The sequence below is a fragment of the Neophocaena asiaeorientalis genome, unplaced genomic scaffold, assembly GCF_003031525.2.
Source record: "Neophocaena asiaeorientalis asiaeorientalis breed wild unplaced genomic scaffold, Neophocaena_asiaeorientalis_V1.1 scaffold198, whole genome shotgun sequence".
Taxonomy (NCBI): domain Eukaryota; kingdom Metazoa; phylum Chordata; class Mammalia; order Artiodactyla; family Phocoenidae; genus Neophocaena; species Neophocaena asiaeorientalis.
Window position 1 is genome coordinate 6,167,228 of NW_020175221.1, and position 19,181 is coordinate 6,186,408.

The window sequence follows — 19,181 nt, forward strand, 5'->3', positions numbered from 1 at the left end:
TGGTTCAATGGGGTAAAAATTTTAATTAAAATATCTTGATATATTTAAAATAACAAAGGATACATTTAAGCCAAATTATCTTAACCCAGAGATTTTGTTTGTAACATTTGCTTACACAGTAAGGTGCTAATAGAAGTTAGCCCTTAAGCCCTGGAAGTCTTAGGAATCATAGTCATACAGCAAATATAATTTCATTGTGAAAGTGAACTTTGGTAGAAGAAAAATCTATAGGACACCTGAGGTAGTAGAAACTGGAATAAACAGCAGTAGACGTTATTTACAACTCGAGTACCAAATAACATTAAGAACACAAAAATAATTACACATTACAATTTTCAGTCCAGCTTTGATCCAAAGAAAATAAGAATATTACATCACATTTGCATTGAAAACAAAACAAAAAACAAAACACCACAATTACCAGCAAGCTGAGGGAACTGCAAACAAACTCAAACAATGGATTTCTGACATCTACAGGCAGTCTGAGTTTGAAATGTGGTGGGCATGGTGATCTACAAAGTAATACTGATTAGCTGAGGTTCCTCAGTTTATACAGTTTACATCTCTGTCAGACACAGTATTAATCTGACCAATGATCTTCCAGTACATAAAATGGCAAGAGTGCATCCTTTAAAGCTTGCACATGAGAGACTTGGAAACAATCTTACTAGAACTGTGAAAATTCTAAGTAGTCAAAAAAAAAAAAAAAAAGAAAGAAAGAAAATACAACACATTTAGAGCTACCAAACTTCACATTTCTGTACTATGTTTAACTCTTCAAATATTGCCAATCTTCCAACCAAAGGAATGTAAAATTTCACTAAGAAACACATTCATATAAAAAAACTGCCTTTTAAAAATTATATGCAATATATCCCTGTAAACTTATCTTGTAACTTATTTTACTTCCAATTTGTGTTGTACATTTAAAATGTACTCTATATAGCTTATTTAGCTTATCCTGAGTCTTTGAGAATAACCAATTTTATTTAACTCTGCAACAATTCAACTGGCTTCTGAAGAGTTAAAACTTAACATCTCAAAAAGCTGTATTAAATACTTAATCAGTACTTAATTTAAAAGACTCACAGAAAAAAGGGTAAAAGAGCTGCCATTTTCCTTCAGGATTCCATGCATCTGAATTCAGTTTAGACAAAAACCATTAGATAACTGTGCAAAATCCAAGGAATTAGTGTGTAAATGAAATTGTTTCACTTATCTTTCTGAACACATTTTCCAAGTTCAAAGCAAATTTATTGTTTAGAAACACTCGTTTGTAGTTGAGTAAGTTAATTTTTCTTTATCTATCTATCAGCCAGGCCTACTGTAAAGAGATAATGCATGGTAGAAGGAAAACAGCAGTTAATGTTGTTATCAGTGGTGATGATGCATGATGGATAATTACATACAGAGTAAGACTTAAATGGTGTGAAGTTTCCTACAAAAGAAACCGATACATTAAAAAAATTCAAATACATTTCAAGGTCATCTTGATCTTGGTTGTGAGCTGCATCACAGAGAACAGTTGATTTTCACTTAATTTATATTTAACCTGCATAAGAAGAGCAGTGACTGACTCAATGAAGGTAGTATTTTATCATATTCCAATTTTAAAAACAAACAAAATTGCATCTATATTTTAAAAAACTCTTGCAATAGCAAGATATTTAATAAACTCTGGTTCACATCTAGTTCTTTTTTTTTTTTTCTGGTTTGAAAGATCACCTTTCCCTGAATATTAAACATAAATGAAGGTGAAATGAAAATATAGAACCATAATTTCCAAAAACGAAATGAATGGGCCAACAGTAAAATGCACAATGAACCACAATTGCCCAGGCATTTAAAAAGATAAAGGTCAATTGTGGGTCATAAAGAAGTTATCAACTTTTAAAAATATATTTATTTACTGCTACTTATAGCATATTCTGACCTAAAAGAGGCAGATACTGATTTTTATAGCCAGTGACCAAAAAAAAAAAAAACAAAAAAATGAACTGCAGAACCCCCTGCTTGTGATCACAATATGAAATGGAAGAATAACTGAAACATTAAAACAGATCCTGAGCCCCTCAGCTGCTAATATTGCTGAAAAAGTGCTCCAAAAAATTATGCTTCTGTTAATTAATCATGCAAACTTCATTGCTTTCCTGTTTACCTAGGGCCAGTTCTTTGAAAGGCACAGTTTACAGTTTCTGCACAAATTGTGGACTTTTGCATACTAAGCTTAGGTACAAATCATGATTTGTCAATCACATACTTAGGTAAGGGTTCCCCACTGATCTTGTTCATAGCTGTTCAGTGGCATGAAGGCCAGCAGATTATCAATGTGGTTCCCCACAAAAGTTTTTTCTCTTGTTGAGCATCCTGTCTCCATTACAGTTTATTTGTATAATTGGCTACCATGTAGTACGGAAGACTGGATGCTTCAGTAGCTCTCTTGATGGAGGTCTGTCCTGAGGTTGAAGTTCTAAACAGCGAAGAGCCACATCTCGTAAACCAGGAGACAAATGTGAAGGGATTGATGGAGCAGTAGTTGCACTGGCAATCTGTAAGAGAAAACACTAGGGTTAAAGTTCTCCACAACTGGAGCTTCTGATACAGAAGTACACGTGCATATATTTCATAACCTCTATATATGCATCCTATACATAGAAGAATTAAAAGTGGGTGGACTTTTTGCTAACAAGGTGTCTATGGAAAAACTCATGAATTTGAGCAAATACATGCTGATCAGATGGAGCTACAGTTCTCTTTATTGTCTCAAATGAACAAGGCGAAGTGCATCACAATGATGAGGCAGGTGAAATAGTCACTCAAATCAATTCTGCTTTCCTCATACTCACTCTCCAAAATGGTTTGTCCTCTTTCCTTCATTGCACATTTTCTGTTTTTTCAGCACAGAGAGCTATTCAAAGTAAGTAAGACTAAACCTGGCCAGTCAATTTAGTATATCAGAAACACAACTGCACTGATTTTTTATTTTCAGGTGACTGAGGAAGTTATATAAGCATGGGGAGACCTGGAGGAGATTATGGCAGGGGAGAGGCGCTGGGGATCAGCTCGGAGGACTAATACTACCCACTCTGCACAGACTGTGTGTTTTAAGTGCTTTACTCTCGGGCCCAGAGGTAATTCTGTTTATCCTCATGATGTAATATAAATAATTCATCAAGGAGGTGCTATTATTACACCCATTTTATAAACAAGAAAACAGACAGTAGACAGAATAAGTAATTCTCCTAGTCACACGGCTGTTAAAGGATGGAACCAGGGTTTGGGCCCAGGTCTGTATAACTACAAAGCCCAAGCTTTTAAATGAGCACATGTGCAACTCAAACGCTAAATCTCAAACATTACATTATTCTCTGGTGGAAGTGGAGAGAATGGATTTGGAAGTTGTCAGAAAGGTAGAACAGCCTTGGCCTCTGACTTAGGTGTGAATTTTTTAAATACAGGAAATAACAGATTAAAAAATTTGTGACAGTACAATACATAAAGAGCTTCAAGTATTTTAATTTAAAAGTTTGGTGTGCGTGTGTGTGTGTGTGTGTATATATATATATATGTACATATTTCACCCAGGAGCAATGATTCAGTATTTGCTAATTCAGTGTTCTCAGTGACTTGACAGAGCATGACTACCGGGAATAATGAGAACTGACTGTTCATGCTGCCAACATTCACCACATCATATCAATTCCTGGAGATATATACACATACATTTATTTCAAAGAAGATATGCCTTCACGTTAGATTGACAGGGAAGGAGAGAACCCATGAAAATTTGCCTTCTGCCAATTTTAGCAGAAAGAAGTAATTTTTATCTCATGAGTACCTTAAATATCAAAGCAAGATGATTGGAGTGTTTTTCTGCATTCCAAGGTGGTTTAGCACAAGCCATTTCTATAATAGCACAGCCAACACTCCATACATCACAGCTCCTACCATACTGCTGACCTCTTAGGACCTAAAATAAAGCAGAGTTAATTTGGAAATATGACTCATTAGAAAAAGAGAAAGCCATTCTGTAGTTACGGATTCTGGTTTTTTTGACTTCAGAGCAAAACAATGTACAAAAAACAATTCCACAGACTACCTGATGTCTCATTTATTTCATTAACACGCTCAATCTCCTATGTGGGACAAAAATATTTTGGAGAATTGTGAGGTTCTGAAGGAGAGGCATATCACAGAATTTCAAAGCCGCCTCAGTACGCGTAGTAAACTACAGAGCAAGAGGACAACCAATTATCACTACATATGAACGTGAAGAGTTCTGAACATAACAGAAGAGGCCGAGTTCAGAATAGCAATTATGCACCTTGGGTTTACTAGAAAACAACTACTATAAATTACCGAATAATTCTTTGTTAGAAATAGGTTTTAATAGATTTGCTTAAAGGCTATGGAAAGGCAGGGATTAAGGTCTGAAATCAAGGATATCATTAAGACCTTAGTTTTAGGGCCGTGGACTTCTAATTAGTAATCACATAGTGGATAACACTACAAATTTATTTGGTGTAATGCTGTCACACAGAACTCCAAAATATTTTTTTTCATCACACTCAAAGCTGCTTCTCACCTCAGGTGCCATAAATGCAATTGTCCCCAATAATTGTCCCTGAAACTCTCCTGCACCAGTTCCTTTTGATGCCAACCTGGCTGCAGCTCCAAAATCAGCAATTCTCAGTCTCTGACCTGTGCTGTCAATTAGCAAATTGGCACCTGTCAACAAAAACAGCAAATGACCTTATATGTTAAAAACAAAAGAACAGATTAAAAACTCAGTAAAATACTACTAATAAAATAGGATAATGACAAAAGAAAGAAAGTAGACTGTGTGACAGAGAAATCTACTCTTCCTCTCAATTCACTTCATTAGTAAAGGCACATAGGTCTCTGCAGTGTAAAAAAAAATCCAAAGCCTCAGAGGGAAAATCAGACAAAGCATCAAGGCATAAGGAACAAAAGCAGAGATTTCGTAAAACTTTTAAATAGTAAGTGTTAAACCTTTAATATAATGATTCTTAGCTAAATCTTTACTCAAAGTTCCAATTTTAGTGTAGTTTACACTTTGAGACAAGCTCTGTTGAAACATACTGACCTAGACCAATTCAGACTTTATAATTTCATAATTATAGCTTAATAAAAAATTAATGTTATAAAATTACTTGAATGTGTTATATCAAATCCTAAAGGCATTCATGTCAGAAAACCAAAGTTGCTCTCTTTTTTTGGCCACGCAGCTTGCAGGATCTTAGTTCCCTGACCAGGGATCGAACCTGCACCCCGGCAGTGAAAGCACGGAGTCCTAACCTAGACTACCAGGGAATTCCCTGAAGTTGCTCTTTAATAAACCAAACTGCAAAAGATTAGAGAGGATTTTTCTTAAAAGGAGTCTTACAGTATCCCAGTTATTTTAAATAAAGCCAGGAACAGGAACCTTTGGGGAGGCAGTAAGTACATCATGAGACCAAGACAGGGGAATCAGAGACTTGGATTCGGTACTTGGTTTGTCATCAATTAGCAGTAAGACTGTGGAAAAAGTCTCAGCCTAAAGAAGGCAGAATATATTACCCTGAAAAGTTCCTTTCACTTCTGATAATTCTAGTGATCTGAGTTACTCAGGAGAAACAATCCCATAGTTGATTTCAAGTTAGAAACTATCAACAAAGGTCTAAGTTTTAAAATTACATTTGTTTTCTGATTATTGATAATAAGAAGATAATAATTAAAAGAATTCCTACCTTTGACATCTCTGTGAATGATCTGGTTTTCATGGAGATATGAAAGGCCACGAAGTAATTGTTCAGTATAGTTAATAACTACTGATTCCTTGAAGGCTCCATATTTACTGAGCAAATGAGCCACAGATCCCCCTAAACATGTAATAATAATAATTTGTCATAAACTTAAGCCAAAATTAAAATTGTTTATTACACTTTGGTTACATAAGCTTGCAGTACATAAGCTCACATTCACATTTGAAATATTAAATTTATCATCTGCTTCAGAAGTGAAACTGGTTTAAAGACTAACACATTCCAGTAATCTTAAAACCTATCAATTAGGAGACATTTTCATGGAACCCTCATGAACTGGTTTTCTGGAAGGTCAAGATTTCAGAAAGCTTTAAAAGTTAACAATTTTGGATGGAACTATTCCTCTTATGTACAATTCACCTCTCTGTCTTTTTGACCAAGATATACAAAATCTCTTTCTTAATGATGTAAGTAAACAGTGGTAACATGTTATTTAACAGAAGGTAAAAAGAATGGGAGGAGCCAGAAGACCCAGAGTTAGGCTTCATATCCTACTGTTTACCAGCTCTGACCTAGGACAAGTCACAAACTCAATAAGCCTCATCTAAAATTGTTTATAATAGTCAACCTATATACAACCATCAACCCAGGTAACAACCAACATCAGAGAATGTACTAAAGAACTGATTTGTAAATAGAAATACACTCTTCAAACACAAAAAAGTAAGAAACCAAGTGCTTGTGTATTCATTACGTCCCAAGTCATTTATTTTACTGTATATACGGTATAATACAAAATAAAACTCAGTCTCTATTTGTTCAAGTAGATGACAAGGTTCAACTTACGCTTCAGTGCTAGTTTACCTGTTAGTTTTTAAAGCTATATCTTAACTAATTTTATTTTTATATTGTTATGTTAAAATATTTCCTAAATCTGTCCTATTAATGATGGCCAACTGGACAAATATGGATCTTACCATGGCAGGTTTAAAAAAATTATTCCTATAAAACAATGGTACACAATCATTTTAAAAGACACACTGAAAAAGTTTAAAAGTTAGAGTTAATGAATATTTTATTTATATTTAAATGAAAGACAAACTATTTACAGTTCATACTACTATGCTGAGGCAATTTACTTTTAGGAATCTAAACTATTTAATAAAAATAAGTGTTCATTAAACGGTTTTTCCTAAATTTAATATCAAGCAAAAGTTAAATCTATGTATCACTATTTGTAATTTAAAACATGAACATACCTGCCATCCATTCAATGAAGAGATTATAATTGCTCTTCTCACATGTGGCTCCCAACATCCTAATGATGTTTGGATGATTCAGATGGCTCATCATTCTTATCTCCTCCCTTAATGCTTCTACTACTTCTTCTTGCTCAGAAGATGTATTTCTGACATACGTCACCTATTTCAGTAAACATATTTACAAAGTTTTGAATTCTGATGGGTTTCTATTTATAATTTTCACTAATTACTGATCTAAAATGGACAAACCCAAATTAACATATATCAATAGTAGAAGGCATTTATGCTCATGGATGCAATGTAGATACTTTATAAAAAAAACCAAATCAAACTCTTTTAAATAATAAGAATCTAACAAGCAGCAGTAAAATATCAGGAGATGAAAGAAGACTGAGACATAACCAATCTTTCCAAACTGTCTGAAGGCAGACTAAAAAAATGAGAAAAGCCCAATCATAAGAACCAACATGACTTAAACATGACTTAAACATGACTAAAACTTTACTATGGCCTCACCATGAGGCTTGTGGGATCTTAGTTCCCCGACCAGGGACTGAACCCGGGCCCCAGCAGTGAGAGCGCCAAGTCCTAACCACTGGACCACAAGGGAGTTCCCAACTATTGTCATATCTTGATAAGCATGCTCATTATAAAAAGTAAACCACAGAAATCCCAAGATGACACTGCATCAGTAACTTTGCTGAAGGGAGTATAAAACCATACCTCTAATAAATATAAAAAAGTGCAAACAAAAACTGCAACCTTTATAGGGCCCATCCTGATGTTTCATCTTGATGAACCATGACAATAATCATGCTTCAACTTTCAAACAGAACTCATGATACCTTTGGTGCTGTGGCAACATCTACTTTAAAATTTAGGTTTCTCAGGACTTCCCTGGTGGTCCAGTCGTAAGGAATCTGCCTTCCAATGCAGGGGACGTGGGTTTGATCCGTGGTCGGGGAACTAAGCCCTCACGCCACAACTACTGAGCCTACATGCCTCAACGAGAGAGGCTGCGTGCCCCAACTAGAGACAGAAAACCTGCAAGCCACAACTAGAGAGAGGCCCACGTGCCGCAATGAAGATCCTGCGTGCCGCAACTAAGAACCAACGCAGCAAAAAAATGAATAAATAAATATTTTAGAAAAAGAAATTTAGGTTTCTGAAAACTTTAAAAACTAAAATATATACATATGGGGATATATCCTTTATTTGCTCACTTTTATAATTGTAATCATTTATATGCTCACTAGATATTTACCTGTTTAACAGCCATTAAAGTTCCAGTTCCCACATCTTGAGCCTGATAACAAGAAGAAAATGCTCCAAGGCCTATCTGCTGACCTTTCAGCCATTCAGTGTCTTCTCTATAAGGTTGTTTTGCTTTGGTATGTCCTGGTAGAGTCTCTGGTGTCTGCATATTAAATGAGAGCAATCCTTTTACTGTTAAGTTAAAAGAGTAAGAGTTTGTGAAATCAGCCTGGCAAAATATTACTCTTGTTCAGTCTGGCTTCCCCAAATCACCTATAAACTTGACCTCTGAGTGGACAGTGTTGGTGACCAATGTCAAACGCATAAGTGATCACCACTGTAGAATCAACCAGAAGCACCTCTGAAATAGGCAATGAGTATTTCTGTTCAAATAATGATACAAAAATTGTTGTATAATTAATTCTATGTGAAAACTCTGCTTCTAACAGTTAACTCATGTTAAAAGCTGTATTTCTGAATTAGTTTTATTTTAGCACGGCCCGAGGAAACTCTCTAACCTCTTAAAGACTATACTTACATCTTGTTGAATGATGATGATGTCTTCTCCATTTTCAACCTGTAGCTGAGGAACTAGGGGGAGGGCATCCTGAGATGCTGACATTGCCATGGCAATCGCTAAAGCTTCTTCTTCTTCAGCTTCCATTTTTTCTTTGCACTTCTGATTATGATTCATATCATCTTTGTAGGTATCATCATTTTCATCCTTTTCAGGAGACAGCACAGCAACTTCTGACTTAAAAGTTACTGTTGTGTCACTTGAAGGCATAGATGCTTCAAGAAGGTCCTCAATACTGGAGTTGAGCTCTGTATTGACATCTAATCTGCATTTCTCCTCTACTGGGGTGAACACTGTCTCGTCACTAGGTATAACAGCATTACTGCTATTGCTGCTGCTGCCAAAGCCGTCATCACGTTTGGAACTACCGTTCAAATCAAGTGTCATGCTATTTTTTGAGGCATCTCCCTGTTTACTTGTATTACTTGGGGTAGGTCGAGATGGCTTTGGCCTGTGTATATTACTGGAGGGCAGGGGTCTTGACTGAGTAAAGATAGGGGAAAGTTTATCTGAGTCTTTGTTTTCAGAACAGTTTCTCTGGAACTGTAGAGAAAACTTGCGCTGTGTTTGAGGAGATGCAGAAGGTATTTTGCAGGGAACAAACCCCTGAGGTCTGTGCTTAGAGACATCTGTTACGGTGCCAGGTGGTACAGATGGGGCAGATGAAGAAGGGCTTGACACGGCTGGGAACATTAGTTGGGAATGATGAGATAAAGGAGAGGAGTTCAAACACTGACTGTGGGGTCTGCCTTTTGTTTGAACCATTGGCTTTGGCTGCTCCATTGTTGTTGAACTAGGAAGTCCTACTGAAATGCTGGCCAGTCGGTCAGAAATGTCCTCTGAACTGGCACTCAATTTTGTAGCACACAATCCTTTTCCAGTTTTCTCTAAATGGTCTGTGCGCTCAAAGGAACTGTTCTCTGTGGCTTCTGTACAGCTGTTGGGGACTGACGCCTTCAAAAAGCTGTCATGTCGACCATCCAAAGTGTCTTCTATGCCCAGCTGGATGGCCTCAGCAATTTCCACCTCATCTGCAATAGCCATCAAACGACGACGCATCCTGGTAAAATGAGTAGAACTGGAAACATTCAGCATTTCTAACAGTTTTGAAAATACATGGGGTACTGCAGTAACCATTCTTGCAGAACTCAAATATATCCTTCTGGAGAGTTTACCAACCATTGAGTGGGAATTATCAATGGACTGCAAAGCAAAGGTTAAGAGGGACAGCAGCTTCTTATACCTGAAAGAAAAAACACATTCAATTATGAAACAAATTAAAATTACTGCAAAATATATACAAATAAAATGGTACTAATTCACAGCTTTTACATTAAAAAAATCAGTATAAAGGATCTAAAAAATTTTAATTAAATAGCCTAGACTTCAGGTGTTCGCCAATCAAATATTAAGGTATCAGTAACCTACATGTGTGCTGTAATTTGAGTCTTTCATTCATCTAAAATGTGTCCTTCTTGGATGGGTGTGGCGGGGGGCGGTGGGATGGGGTAGGTAAAAGGAGGAAAGAAATGTATTTTCAGAAGAAAAATTACCTGACTTCAACAGGCTCAGCTTGTGAAACATCAGTACTGACAGTATGAGGGTAAAATTCAGCAGGAAATTCCAACAGCAGTCTATCTATGAGACAAAGGCGGCCCAGGAGTTCTTGCCAATTGTTTGATTCAGTTTGGTTTCCAAGAATACAATTTAAGACATAATCAACACCACCAATACCAATGGATCCTACAGAAAGTAAAGTAAAAATAAATGAAAAACAGTGATATTAAAATCTAAAACAAAACATGATCAAATGGTTTAAGGTTAACAAAAATACTTGAATTATATTAATTTCAAGAATCTCCCTTTTAGATTAATTCCTATTTCTAATGTTAGCTGAATCAATTTACAAAATTATTTCAAAATCCTGTAACTGCCCTATTAGAGATTATGAGATTAGACCGTCTAAGGAAAATGATAAAACATGCTATATTAATTTTAAGTAAAAAGTTATTACCAGCTTTAAGTATTTCTCTGCCAACGGCCAACTCTCCTGCTTGGCCTTTGCACAATTCCAATAGCGTTGATATAGACAGCTGACTTGTGCGACTAAAAATGAAAGGAAGCAACATCAGACTTTAATCTTGGATAAAATACATATTAAAAGGAGAGTAGTAATGTAATGCCTTGTGAAAAGGTGGGAAAAAATGTTTTTAGGAGTGTTTGCTTCTCAACCACTAAAACTGCATTAATGATGTCACTATAAGTAATAATATTTATTATTAGGTCTGATTCCATAAATTTTACCTTATCTTCTGTGTTAAGCACAGAATCTTCACTACTGGCTCTTATAAACAGCAAGTATTAAATATGAAACCAGATAAAAGGCTTATTTTCATTATCATATCTTGTTAAAATAAGAAAGAAAAGACTTAGACATTTTGATTTCTGAATTTTCATTAAGTTCTCTTGAATTAAAAACAAAGTCTTCCCATCCAAAACCTTTATATTCTCTTTATATAGCCAGAATGACTTCTAAATATCATGAAATCTCTTTACCATATTTCTTATGATGTTCAGTCATTCAAGTGACCAAGTAAACAACCTAACTTTAGAATTTCAGAAAGCGGACAACAAAACAAATGCCATAAAAGCATTGAAATTCTTAGGGGAAAAAACCCTATTATAATATTAAGAAATGAAATGATTTTTCTATGCATTTTTCAAATTACTTGTTAATTTTTTTCAGGTATTTATAGTATTCTCTCTAAGCAACAAGAAAACCTCTAATACTTACAATCTGTAGGCTTGTGTAGAGAAACAATGGAGACAAAAGACAGACTTTATGAGATGAGAAACAAGTCAAAGTTAAGTACTTAATTTCTGAAATCCTCTACAGACTATATCATGTGACTTAGGGAGGAAGACAAAATTGGACTAGAAGAGCTCCAAAAGGAGGTAATGGCAGAGGCAAACCAAGGGAGAGTCAGTGCTTCTTACCACCTGAGATCTGCTGGGACACGAAGAGATGAGAACTGCCAAAAAAGTGTTTACTGTGGCTATGCTCATTATATGAAAAGTGGTCTTTTCCTCCCACTTTATGGAAAGGGAAAAAATATAGAGAGAGAACCAGCGGTCTAATAAAAGCATAGCTTGTGCTCATTTTCCCTATCACCATACCCTCATTTCTCTACCTCCAGTTAGGGCTGTTCTTGTTCCTTGCTGATTTTTAAGGATATTGCAGGGATATATGGAATTGTTGTTGTTGTTATTTGACAAAACTATCACAGAGTAAAATTCCATCACAAAGAAAATAATGGAATGGGGTTTTTGTTTTTTTGGTCCTGATAATGCAAAGCATGTATAATGATTTTATTGGTTCCTATCCTGTGTAACTCATTCTCTAAAATGAGATAATATCTCATATATCACCTGCTGTTCTTATCAACTGGACTTCAGTTTTAAGAATATTACTTTAAAATAAAAGAGATTCAATCACCATACAATAATCTGGAGGTCCACGCAGGTTGTTAGCCTGGTTTTTACTTGCCATTAGTTCTCCCTAGTCCTTAAGAGCTTTAAATGTTACATGTTAATTTCAAATCTCACATTATAAAACAGTATTCAAAGCCTCATTTAGTAAGTATGTATCAGATACTCACTAGGTTTGAGGCTCTGTGCTAGGCTTTCAGGACAAGGCGGTTTGAAGCAGTTCATTTATAGGGCCTTACCTATTGACGTCTGCACACTTGACTAGGATGGTGTCTACAACTGGCCGGAGAAGTCTCTGCAGTTTGATTCTTTCTGCCAAACTATGGCAAGGAGTATATACTAGCATGGCTCTCAACGTTTTCTGGGGGAAAAAAACTGAAGGTCAGTTTAACTACATTTAAAAAGCATCAGGGACAATGGCCTAATCTGAGACAATTTGAGAAATAAAATAATGATAGGAACAGATTATAACCCATAAATAAAATAAGAATCCATGAGTTGATACTGATACAAATAAAAAATTGGATAGATAAGGTAGAAAGGAACTCTCAACTATTTCTGTAATTTTTAAAAGTCTGAATTAATTTCAGAATAAAAAGTTATTTTAAAAAGAAAATGAGGAAAGGAGCCAACTTGAAAGAGCTCCCAATGGCTAAAGATGGAATAACTTGGGCACAAAGTAAATGATGATAGTACTGAATTATAACCCATAGAATAAAATAAATACCCATGAGTCTATGGTGATAGAAATAAAAAAACTGAATAAATACATAAATAGGAGAGAAGAGACAGCTCTTCGTTATAGACAAATTCCAATTAACTAATAAAGGAGGAATATGGGAAATAGAAGATCACCGTTAGAACACCACAGTAGTCATTGCTGTAGGCAAGATCCACTGACAAATGCTAAAATCTGTGAATAGAGACAGGATATTTGCATAGTCTCAAAGTATCTCCCCCAAGACATTTATTAATAGTAATTTTACAGTACCCAGTAGACAGCACCTTAAGCAAGTGATGAAGGATGGCATCACCAATAATAAGACACACTGACATGATATACCCCCTGATAACAATGCACTGAGAAGGGCCCATCACCTCTGGTGTTCTTGCGAAAAATGCATAATGTAATCATGAGAAAATACCAGATAAACCCAAATTGAGGAACATTCTTCAAAATAACTGGCCAATACTTCAAAAGTGTCAAGGTCTAATAAAGACAAGTAAGGACTGAGGAATTGTCACAGATGGGAAAATTAGGGGGGCATGATAACTAAGTGCAATGTGAGATTCTGGATTGGATCCTAAAAGAGAAAAAAGACATTAATGGAAAAATGGGTGAAATATGAATAAAGTCTGTAGTTTAGCTGAAAAGGACACTGTTGGGACAGTTTGGGGATATCTGAATATGGACTTTATAGTCCATAATAATATTGTAATTAATGCTAAATTTTTAGAGTTTGCTGATTGCATGGTGATTATACAGAAGAATGTTATTTGTTCTTAAGAGATACATGCTAAAGTATTTGAAGTGAAATGTCATGATGCCTGCACATAACTTTCAAATTGTTCAGCAAAAAATTATATATGGGGAGGGAGGGGAAGGGAAAACAAAGAAGGGCAAGAGGGAGGGGAGAAAGGGAAGGGAGAGCTCTAAGGGCAGGAACCATGTCTGCCCTCACTGTGCCTGGCACACTAAATAACTGTAGAGGAATCAGAATACAGTATCATTCAGAGTCCCTGCACTCTAGGAGTTCATGAACACACTGGGAAACCATGTGAAGTGATAATAAACAACCAGATAGTAAGGCATTATACTGAACAGTCAAATATGTCTGTCTGAAGGTTTGTGTTGGAAAATAGTAAGAAGAAAGAGGTAAAAAGTTGGGCCAAGAACACTGGTCTTTATTCTACATTATGCTGGTCTTTATTCTACAGTATGCTGGTCTTTTGGTCCCTCAAGATGCTATATAAAAAAAAAAGACCACGGTTAAGATAAATTTGGGAAATAATGCATCTTATGCCATGATTAGATTCCCAATGTATGTTAACTTATGAAGGTTCCTGGAAGCCTTTCAGTGAACAGACCCATTTAACCTCATGTAATTTAGTATTCACCAATTTTAACTGAACACAGAACTCTTTCTTCAGGGAAGAAAGGGAAGGAACTTTTCATAGTCCAGCCAAACTTCCACAGAATATGCCTTAGGAAATGCTGTTGAAGAAACAGAAACCTCTGTAGGTTTCTGAGCTGGGGAATAAAGTGGCATTTAAGGAATAATGATGACTATTATATTCCATGTTCTCACAATGTACTAGACATTATAGTTAGAGGTATCTACACAATCTCATTTCAAACCTAAGAGGTACATATTTTCATTATTTTATAGGTGAAAAAGATGAAGTTTAAGAGTCCTAAAAAGTTACACTGCTAGCAAACTGGAGAACCAGAATTCGAATCAAAGTCTCTCTGATTTTGACCATATATCCAGATTGCCTAGGCTAGGCCCAGTTTAGCAGATTATCCAAGTATCCCACTTGGGATGATAAATTATGAGGTCACTCAATTTTGACTCCAAACTAATGTTCATAAACACTATACTATACTACCTTTCAAAAAGAAGATTTGCTAGGCATAGTTGTTATAGGATGGATTAGAAAAAGATTAAGAGTGGAAGCAGAGAAATGAAATGAGTTTTAAAAACAGACCAGGGACTTCCCTGGTGGCATAGTGGTTAAGAATCCTCCTGCCAATGCAGGGGACACAGGTTTGATTCCTTGTCTGGGAAGATCCCACATGCCGTGGAGCAACTAATCCTGTGTGCCACAATTACTGACTCTATGCTATAGAGCCCGCGAACCACAACTACTGAGCCTGCGTGCTGCAACTACTGAAGCCTGCACGCCTAAAGCCCATGCTCTGCAATGAGAAGCCCGCACACTGCAACTAGAGAGAGTGTGTGTGTGTAGCAACGAAGATCCAATGCAGCCAAAAACAAATAAATAAAATAAATAAATAAATTTTAAAAATGAAGTGGAATTAAAAAAAAAAAAAAAACAGACCAGAGGGCTTCCCTGGTGGCGCAGTGGTTGAGAATCTGCCTGCTAATGCAGGGGACACGGGTTTGAGCCCTGGTCTGGGAGGATCCCACATGCCGCGGAGCAACTAGGCCCATGAGCCACAACTACTGAGCCTGTGTTCCAAAACAAGAGAGGCCGCGATAGGGAGAGGCCCACGCACCGTGATGAAGAGTGGCCCCCGCTTGCCACAACTAGAGAAAGCCCTCGTACAGAAACAAAGACCCAACACAGCAAAAATAAATTAATAAACTCCTACCCCCAAAATAAAAATAAAAACAGACCAGATAAGAATTATTCTAAAGCAGTGGTCCTAAGAAGAACTACAATCCTGCAGCCTGTGGAACAAAAACCACATTCACAGAAAGAGAGACAAGATGAAAAGGCAGAGAGGGCTATGTACCAGATGAAGGAACAAGATAAAACCCCAGAAAAACAACTAAATGAAGTGGAGATAGGCAGCCTTCCAGAAAAAGAATTCAGAATAATGACAGTGAAGATGATCCAGAACCTCAGCAAAAGAATGGAGGCAAAGATCGAGAAGATGCAAGAAATGTTTAACAAAGACCTAGAAGAATTAAAGAACAAACAGAGATGAACAATACAATAACTGAAATGAAAAATACACTAGAAGGAATCAGTAGCATGATAAATGAGGCAGAATGGATAAGTGATCTGGAAGACAGAATGGTGGAATTCACTGCTTCAGAACAGTATAAAGAAAAAATAATCAAAAGAAATGAAGACAGCCTAAGAGACCTCTGGGACAATATTAAACATAACAACATTCGCATTATAGGGGTCCCAGAAGGAGAAGAGAGAGAGAAAGGACCCGAGAAAATATCTGAAGAGATTATAGTCGAAAACTTCCCTAATATGGGAAAGGAAATAGCCACCCAAGTCCAGGAAGCGCAGAGAGTCCCATACAGGATAAACCCAAGGAGAAACACACCGAGACACACAGTAATCAAATTGGCAAAAATTAAAGACAAAGAAAAATTACTGAAAGCAGCAAGGGAAAAACGACAAATAACATACAAGGGAACTCCCATAAAATTAACAGCTGACTTCTCAGCAGAAACTCTATAAGCCAGAAGGGAGTGGTATGACATATTTAAAGTGATGAAAGGGAAGAACCTACAACCAAGATTACTCTACCTGGCAATATTCGATGGAGAAATCAAAAGCTTTACAGACAAGCAAAAGCTAAGAGAATTCAGCACCACCAAACCAGCTTTACAACAAATGCTAAAGGAACTTCTCTAAGTGGGAGACACAAGAGAAGAAAAGGACCTACAAAAACAAGCCCAAAACAATTAAGAAAATGGTCATAGGAACATACATATCAATAATTACCTTAAACGTGAATGAATTAAATGCTCCAACCAAAAGACACAGGCTCGCTGAATGGATACAAAAAACAAGACCCATATATATGCTGTCTACAAGAGACCCACTTCAGACCTAGGGACACATACAGATTGAAAGTAAGAGGATGGAAAAAGATATTCCATGCAAATGGAAATCAAAAGAAGCTGAAGTAGCAATACTCGTATGAGATAAAATAGACTTTAAAATAAAGAATGTTACAAGAGACAAGGAAGGACTACATAATGATCAAGGGATCAATCCAAGAAGAAGATGTAACAATTATAAATATATATGCTCCCAACATAGGAGTACCTCAATACATAAGGCAACTGCTAACCGCTATAAAAGAGCAAATCAACAGTAACACAGTAATAGTAGGGGACTTTAACACCTCACTTACAACAAAGGAAAGATCATCCAAACAGAAAATTACTAAGGAAACACAAGCTTTAAATGACACAACAGACCAGATAGATTTAATTGATATTTATAGGACATTCCATCCCAAAACAGCAGATTACACTTTCTTCTCAAGTGCACACAGAACATTCTCCAGGATAGATCACAAATCAGCCTCAGTAAATTTAAGAAAACTGAACTCATATCAAGCATATTTTCTGAACACAACACTATGAGATTAGAAATCACTTACAGGGAAGAAAAACGTAAAAAACACAAACACGTGGAGGCTAAATAATACGTTACTAAATAACCAAGAGATCACTGAAGAAATCAAAGAGGAAATCAAAAAATACCTAGAGACAAATGACAATGAAAACATGATGATCCAAAACCTATGGGATGCAGCGAAAGCTGTTCTAAGAGGAAAGTTTATAGTAATACCAGCCTACCTCAAGAAACAAGAAAAATCTCAAACAAACAATCTAACCTTACACCTAAAGGAACTAGAGAAAGAAGAACAAACAAAACCCAAAGTTACCAGAAGGAAAGAAATCATAAAGATTAGAGAAGAAATAAATGAAATAGAAACAAAGAAAATAGCAGCAAAGATCAATAAAACTAAAAGCTGGTTCTTTGGGAAGATAAACAAAATTGATAAACCATTAGCCAGACTCATTAAGAAAAAGAGGGAGAGGACTCAAATCAATAAAATTAGAAATGAAAAAGGAGAAGTTACAACAGACACTGCAGAAATACAAAGCATCCTAAGAGACTACTACAAGCAACTCTATGCCAATAAAATGGACAACCTGGAAAAATTGGACGAATTCTTAGAAAGGTATAACCTTCCAAGACTGAACCAGGAAGAAATAGAAAATATGAACAGACCAATCACAAGTAATAAAATTGAAACTGTGATTAAAAATCTTCCAACAAACAAAAGTCCAGGACCAGATGGCTTCACAGGTGAATTCTACCAAACATTTAGAGAAGAGCTAACACCCATCATTCTCAAACTCTTCCAAAAAACTGCAGAAGAAGGAACACTCTCAAACTCATTCTATGAGGCCACCATCACCCTGATACCAAAACCAGACAAAGACACTAGAAAAAAAGAAAATTATAGACCAATATCACTGATGAATATAGATGCAAAAATCCTCAACAAAATACTAGCAAACAGAATCCAACAACACATTAAAAGGATCATACACGGATTTATCCCAGGGATGCAAAGATTCTTCAATATATGAAAATCAGTCATGTGATACACTATTAACAAACTGAAGAATAAAAACCATATGATCATCTCAATAGATGCAGAAAAGGTTTTTGACAAAATTCAACACCAATTTATAATAAAAAACTCTCCAGAAAGTGGGCATAGAGGGAACCTACCTCAATATAATAAAGGGCATATACGACAAACCCACAGCAAACATCATTCTCAATGGTGAAAACCTGAAAGCATTTCCTCTAAGATCAGGAACAAGACAACGATGTCCACTCACCATTATTATTCAACATAGTTTTGGAAGTCATAGTTGTGGCAATCAGAGAAGAAAAAGAAATAAAAGGAATACAAATTGGAAAAGAAGAAGTAAAACTGTCACTGTTTGCAGATGACATGATACTATACATAGAGAATCCTAAAGATGCCACCAGAAAACTACTAGAGCTAATCAATGAATCTGGTAAAGTTGCAGGATACAAAATACTGTAACTTAAAAGCTTTTGCAAAGCAAAAGAAACTACAAACAAGACGAAAAAACAACCCTCAGAATGAGAAAATATTTGCAAATGAATCAATGGACAAAGGATTAATCTCCAAAATATATAAACAGCTCTTGCAGCTCAATATTATAAAAACAAACAACCCAATCAACAAGTGGGCAGAAGACCTAAACAGACATTTCTCCAAAGAAGACATACAGATGGCCAAGAAGCACATGAAAAGCTGCTCAACATCACTAATTATTAGAG

The 19,181-nt window shown here is 36.0% G+C and overlaps 1 protein-coding gene across 1 annotated transcript in view; it reads right to left on the minus strand.

Annotated features, from left to right (window-relative positions):
- MAP3K1 (mitogen-activated protein kinase kinase kinase 1) overlaps nucleotides 1-19,181 on the minus strand; it is a 104,934-nt gene continuing 85,753 nt past the window's right edge. The window contains exons 14-23 of the mRNA XM_024765376.1: nucleotides 12,587-12,708; nucleotides 10,873-10,964; nucleotides 10,412-10,601; nucleotides 8,820-10,101; nucleotides 8,292-8,444; nucleotides 7,025-7,187; nucleotides 5,751-5,882; nucleotides 4,586-4,728; nucleotides 3,839-3,970; nucleotides 1-2,549 (exon numbers count right to left, since the gene is read on the minus strand). Coding sequence (XP_024621144.1) covers nucleotides 2,400-2,549; nucleotides 3,839-3,970; nucleotides 4,586-4,728; nucleotides 5,751-5,882; nucleotides 7,025-7,187; nucleotides 8,292-8,444; nucleotides 8,820-10,101; nucleotides 10,412-10,601; nucleotides 10,873-10,964; nucleotides 12,587-12,708 — 2,559 coding nt within the window. The 3' untranslated portion in view covers nucleotides 1-2,399. The remainder of the gene's footprint in view (nucleotides 2,550-3,838; nucleotides 3,971-4,585; nucleotides 4,729-5,750; nucleotides 5,883-7,024; nucleotides 7,188-8,291; nucleotides 8,445-8,819; nucleotides 10,102-10,411; nucleotides 10,602-10,872; nucleotides 10,965-12,586; nucleotides 12,709-19,181) is intronic.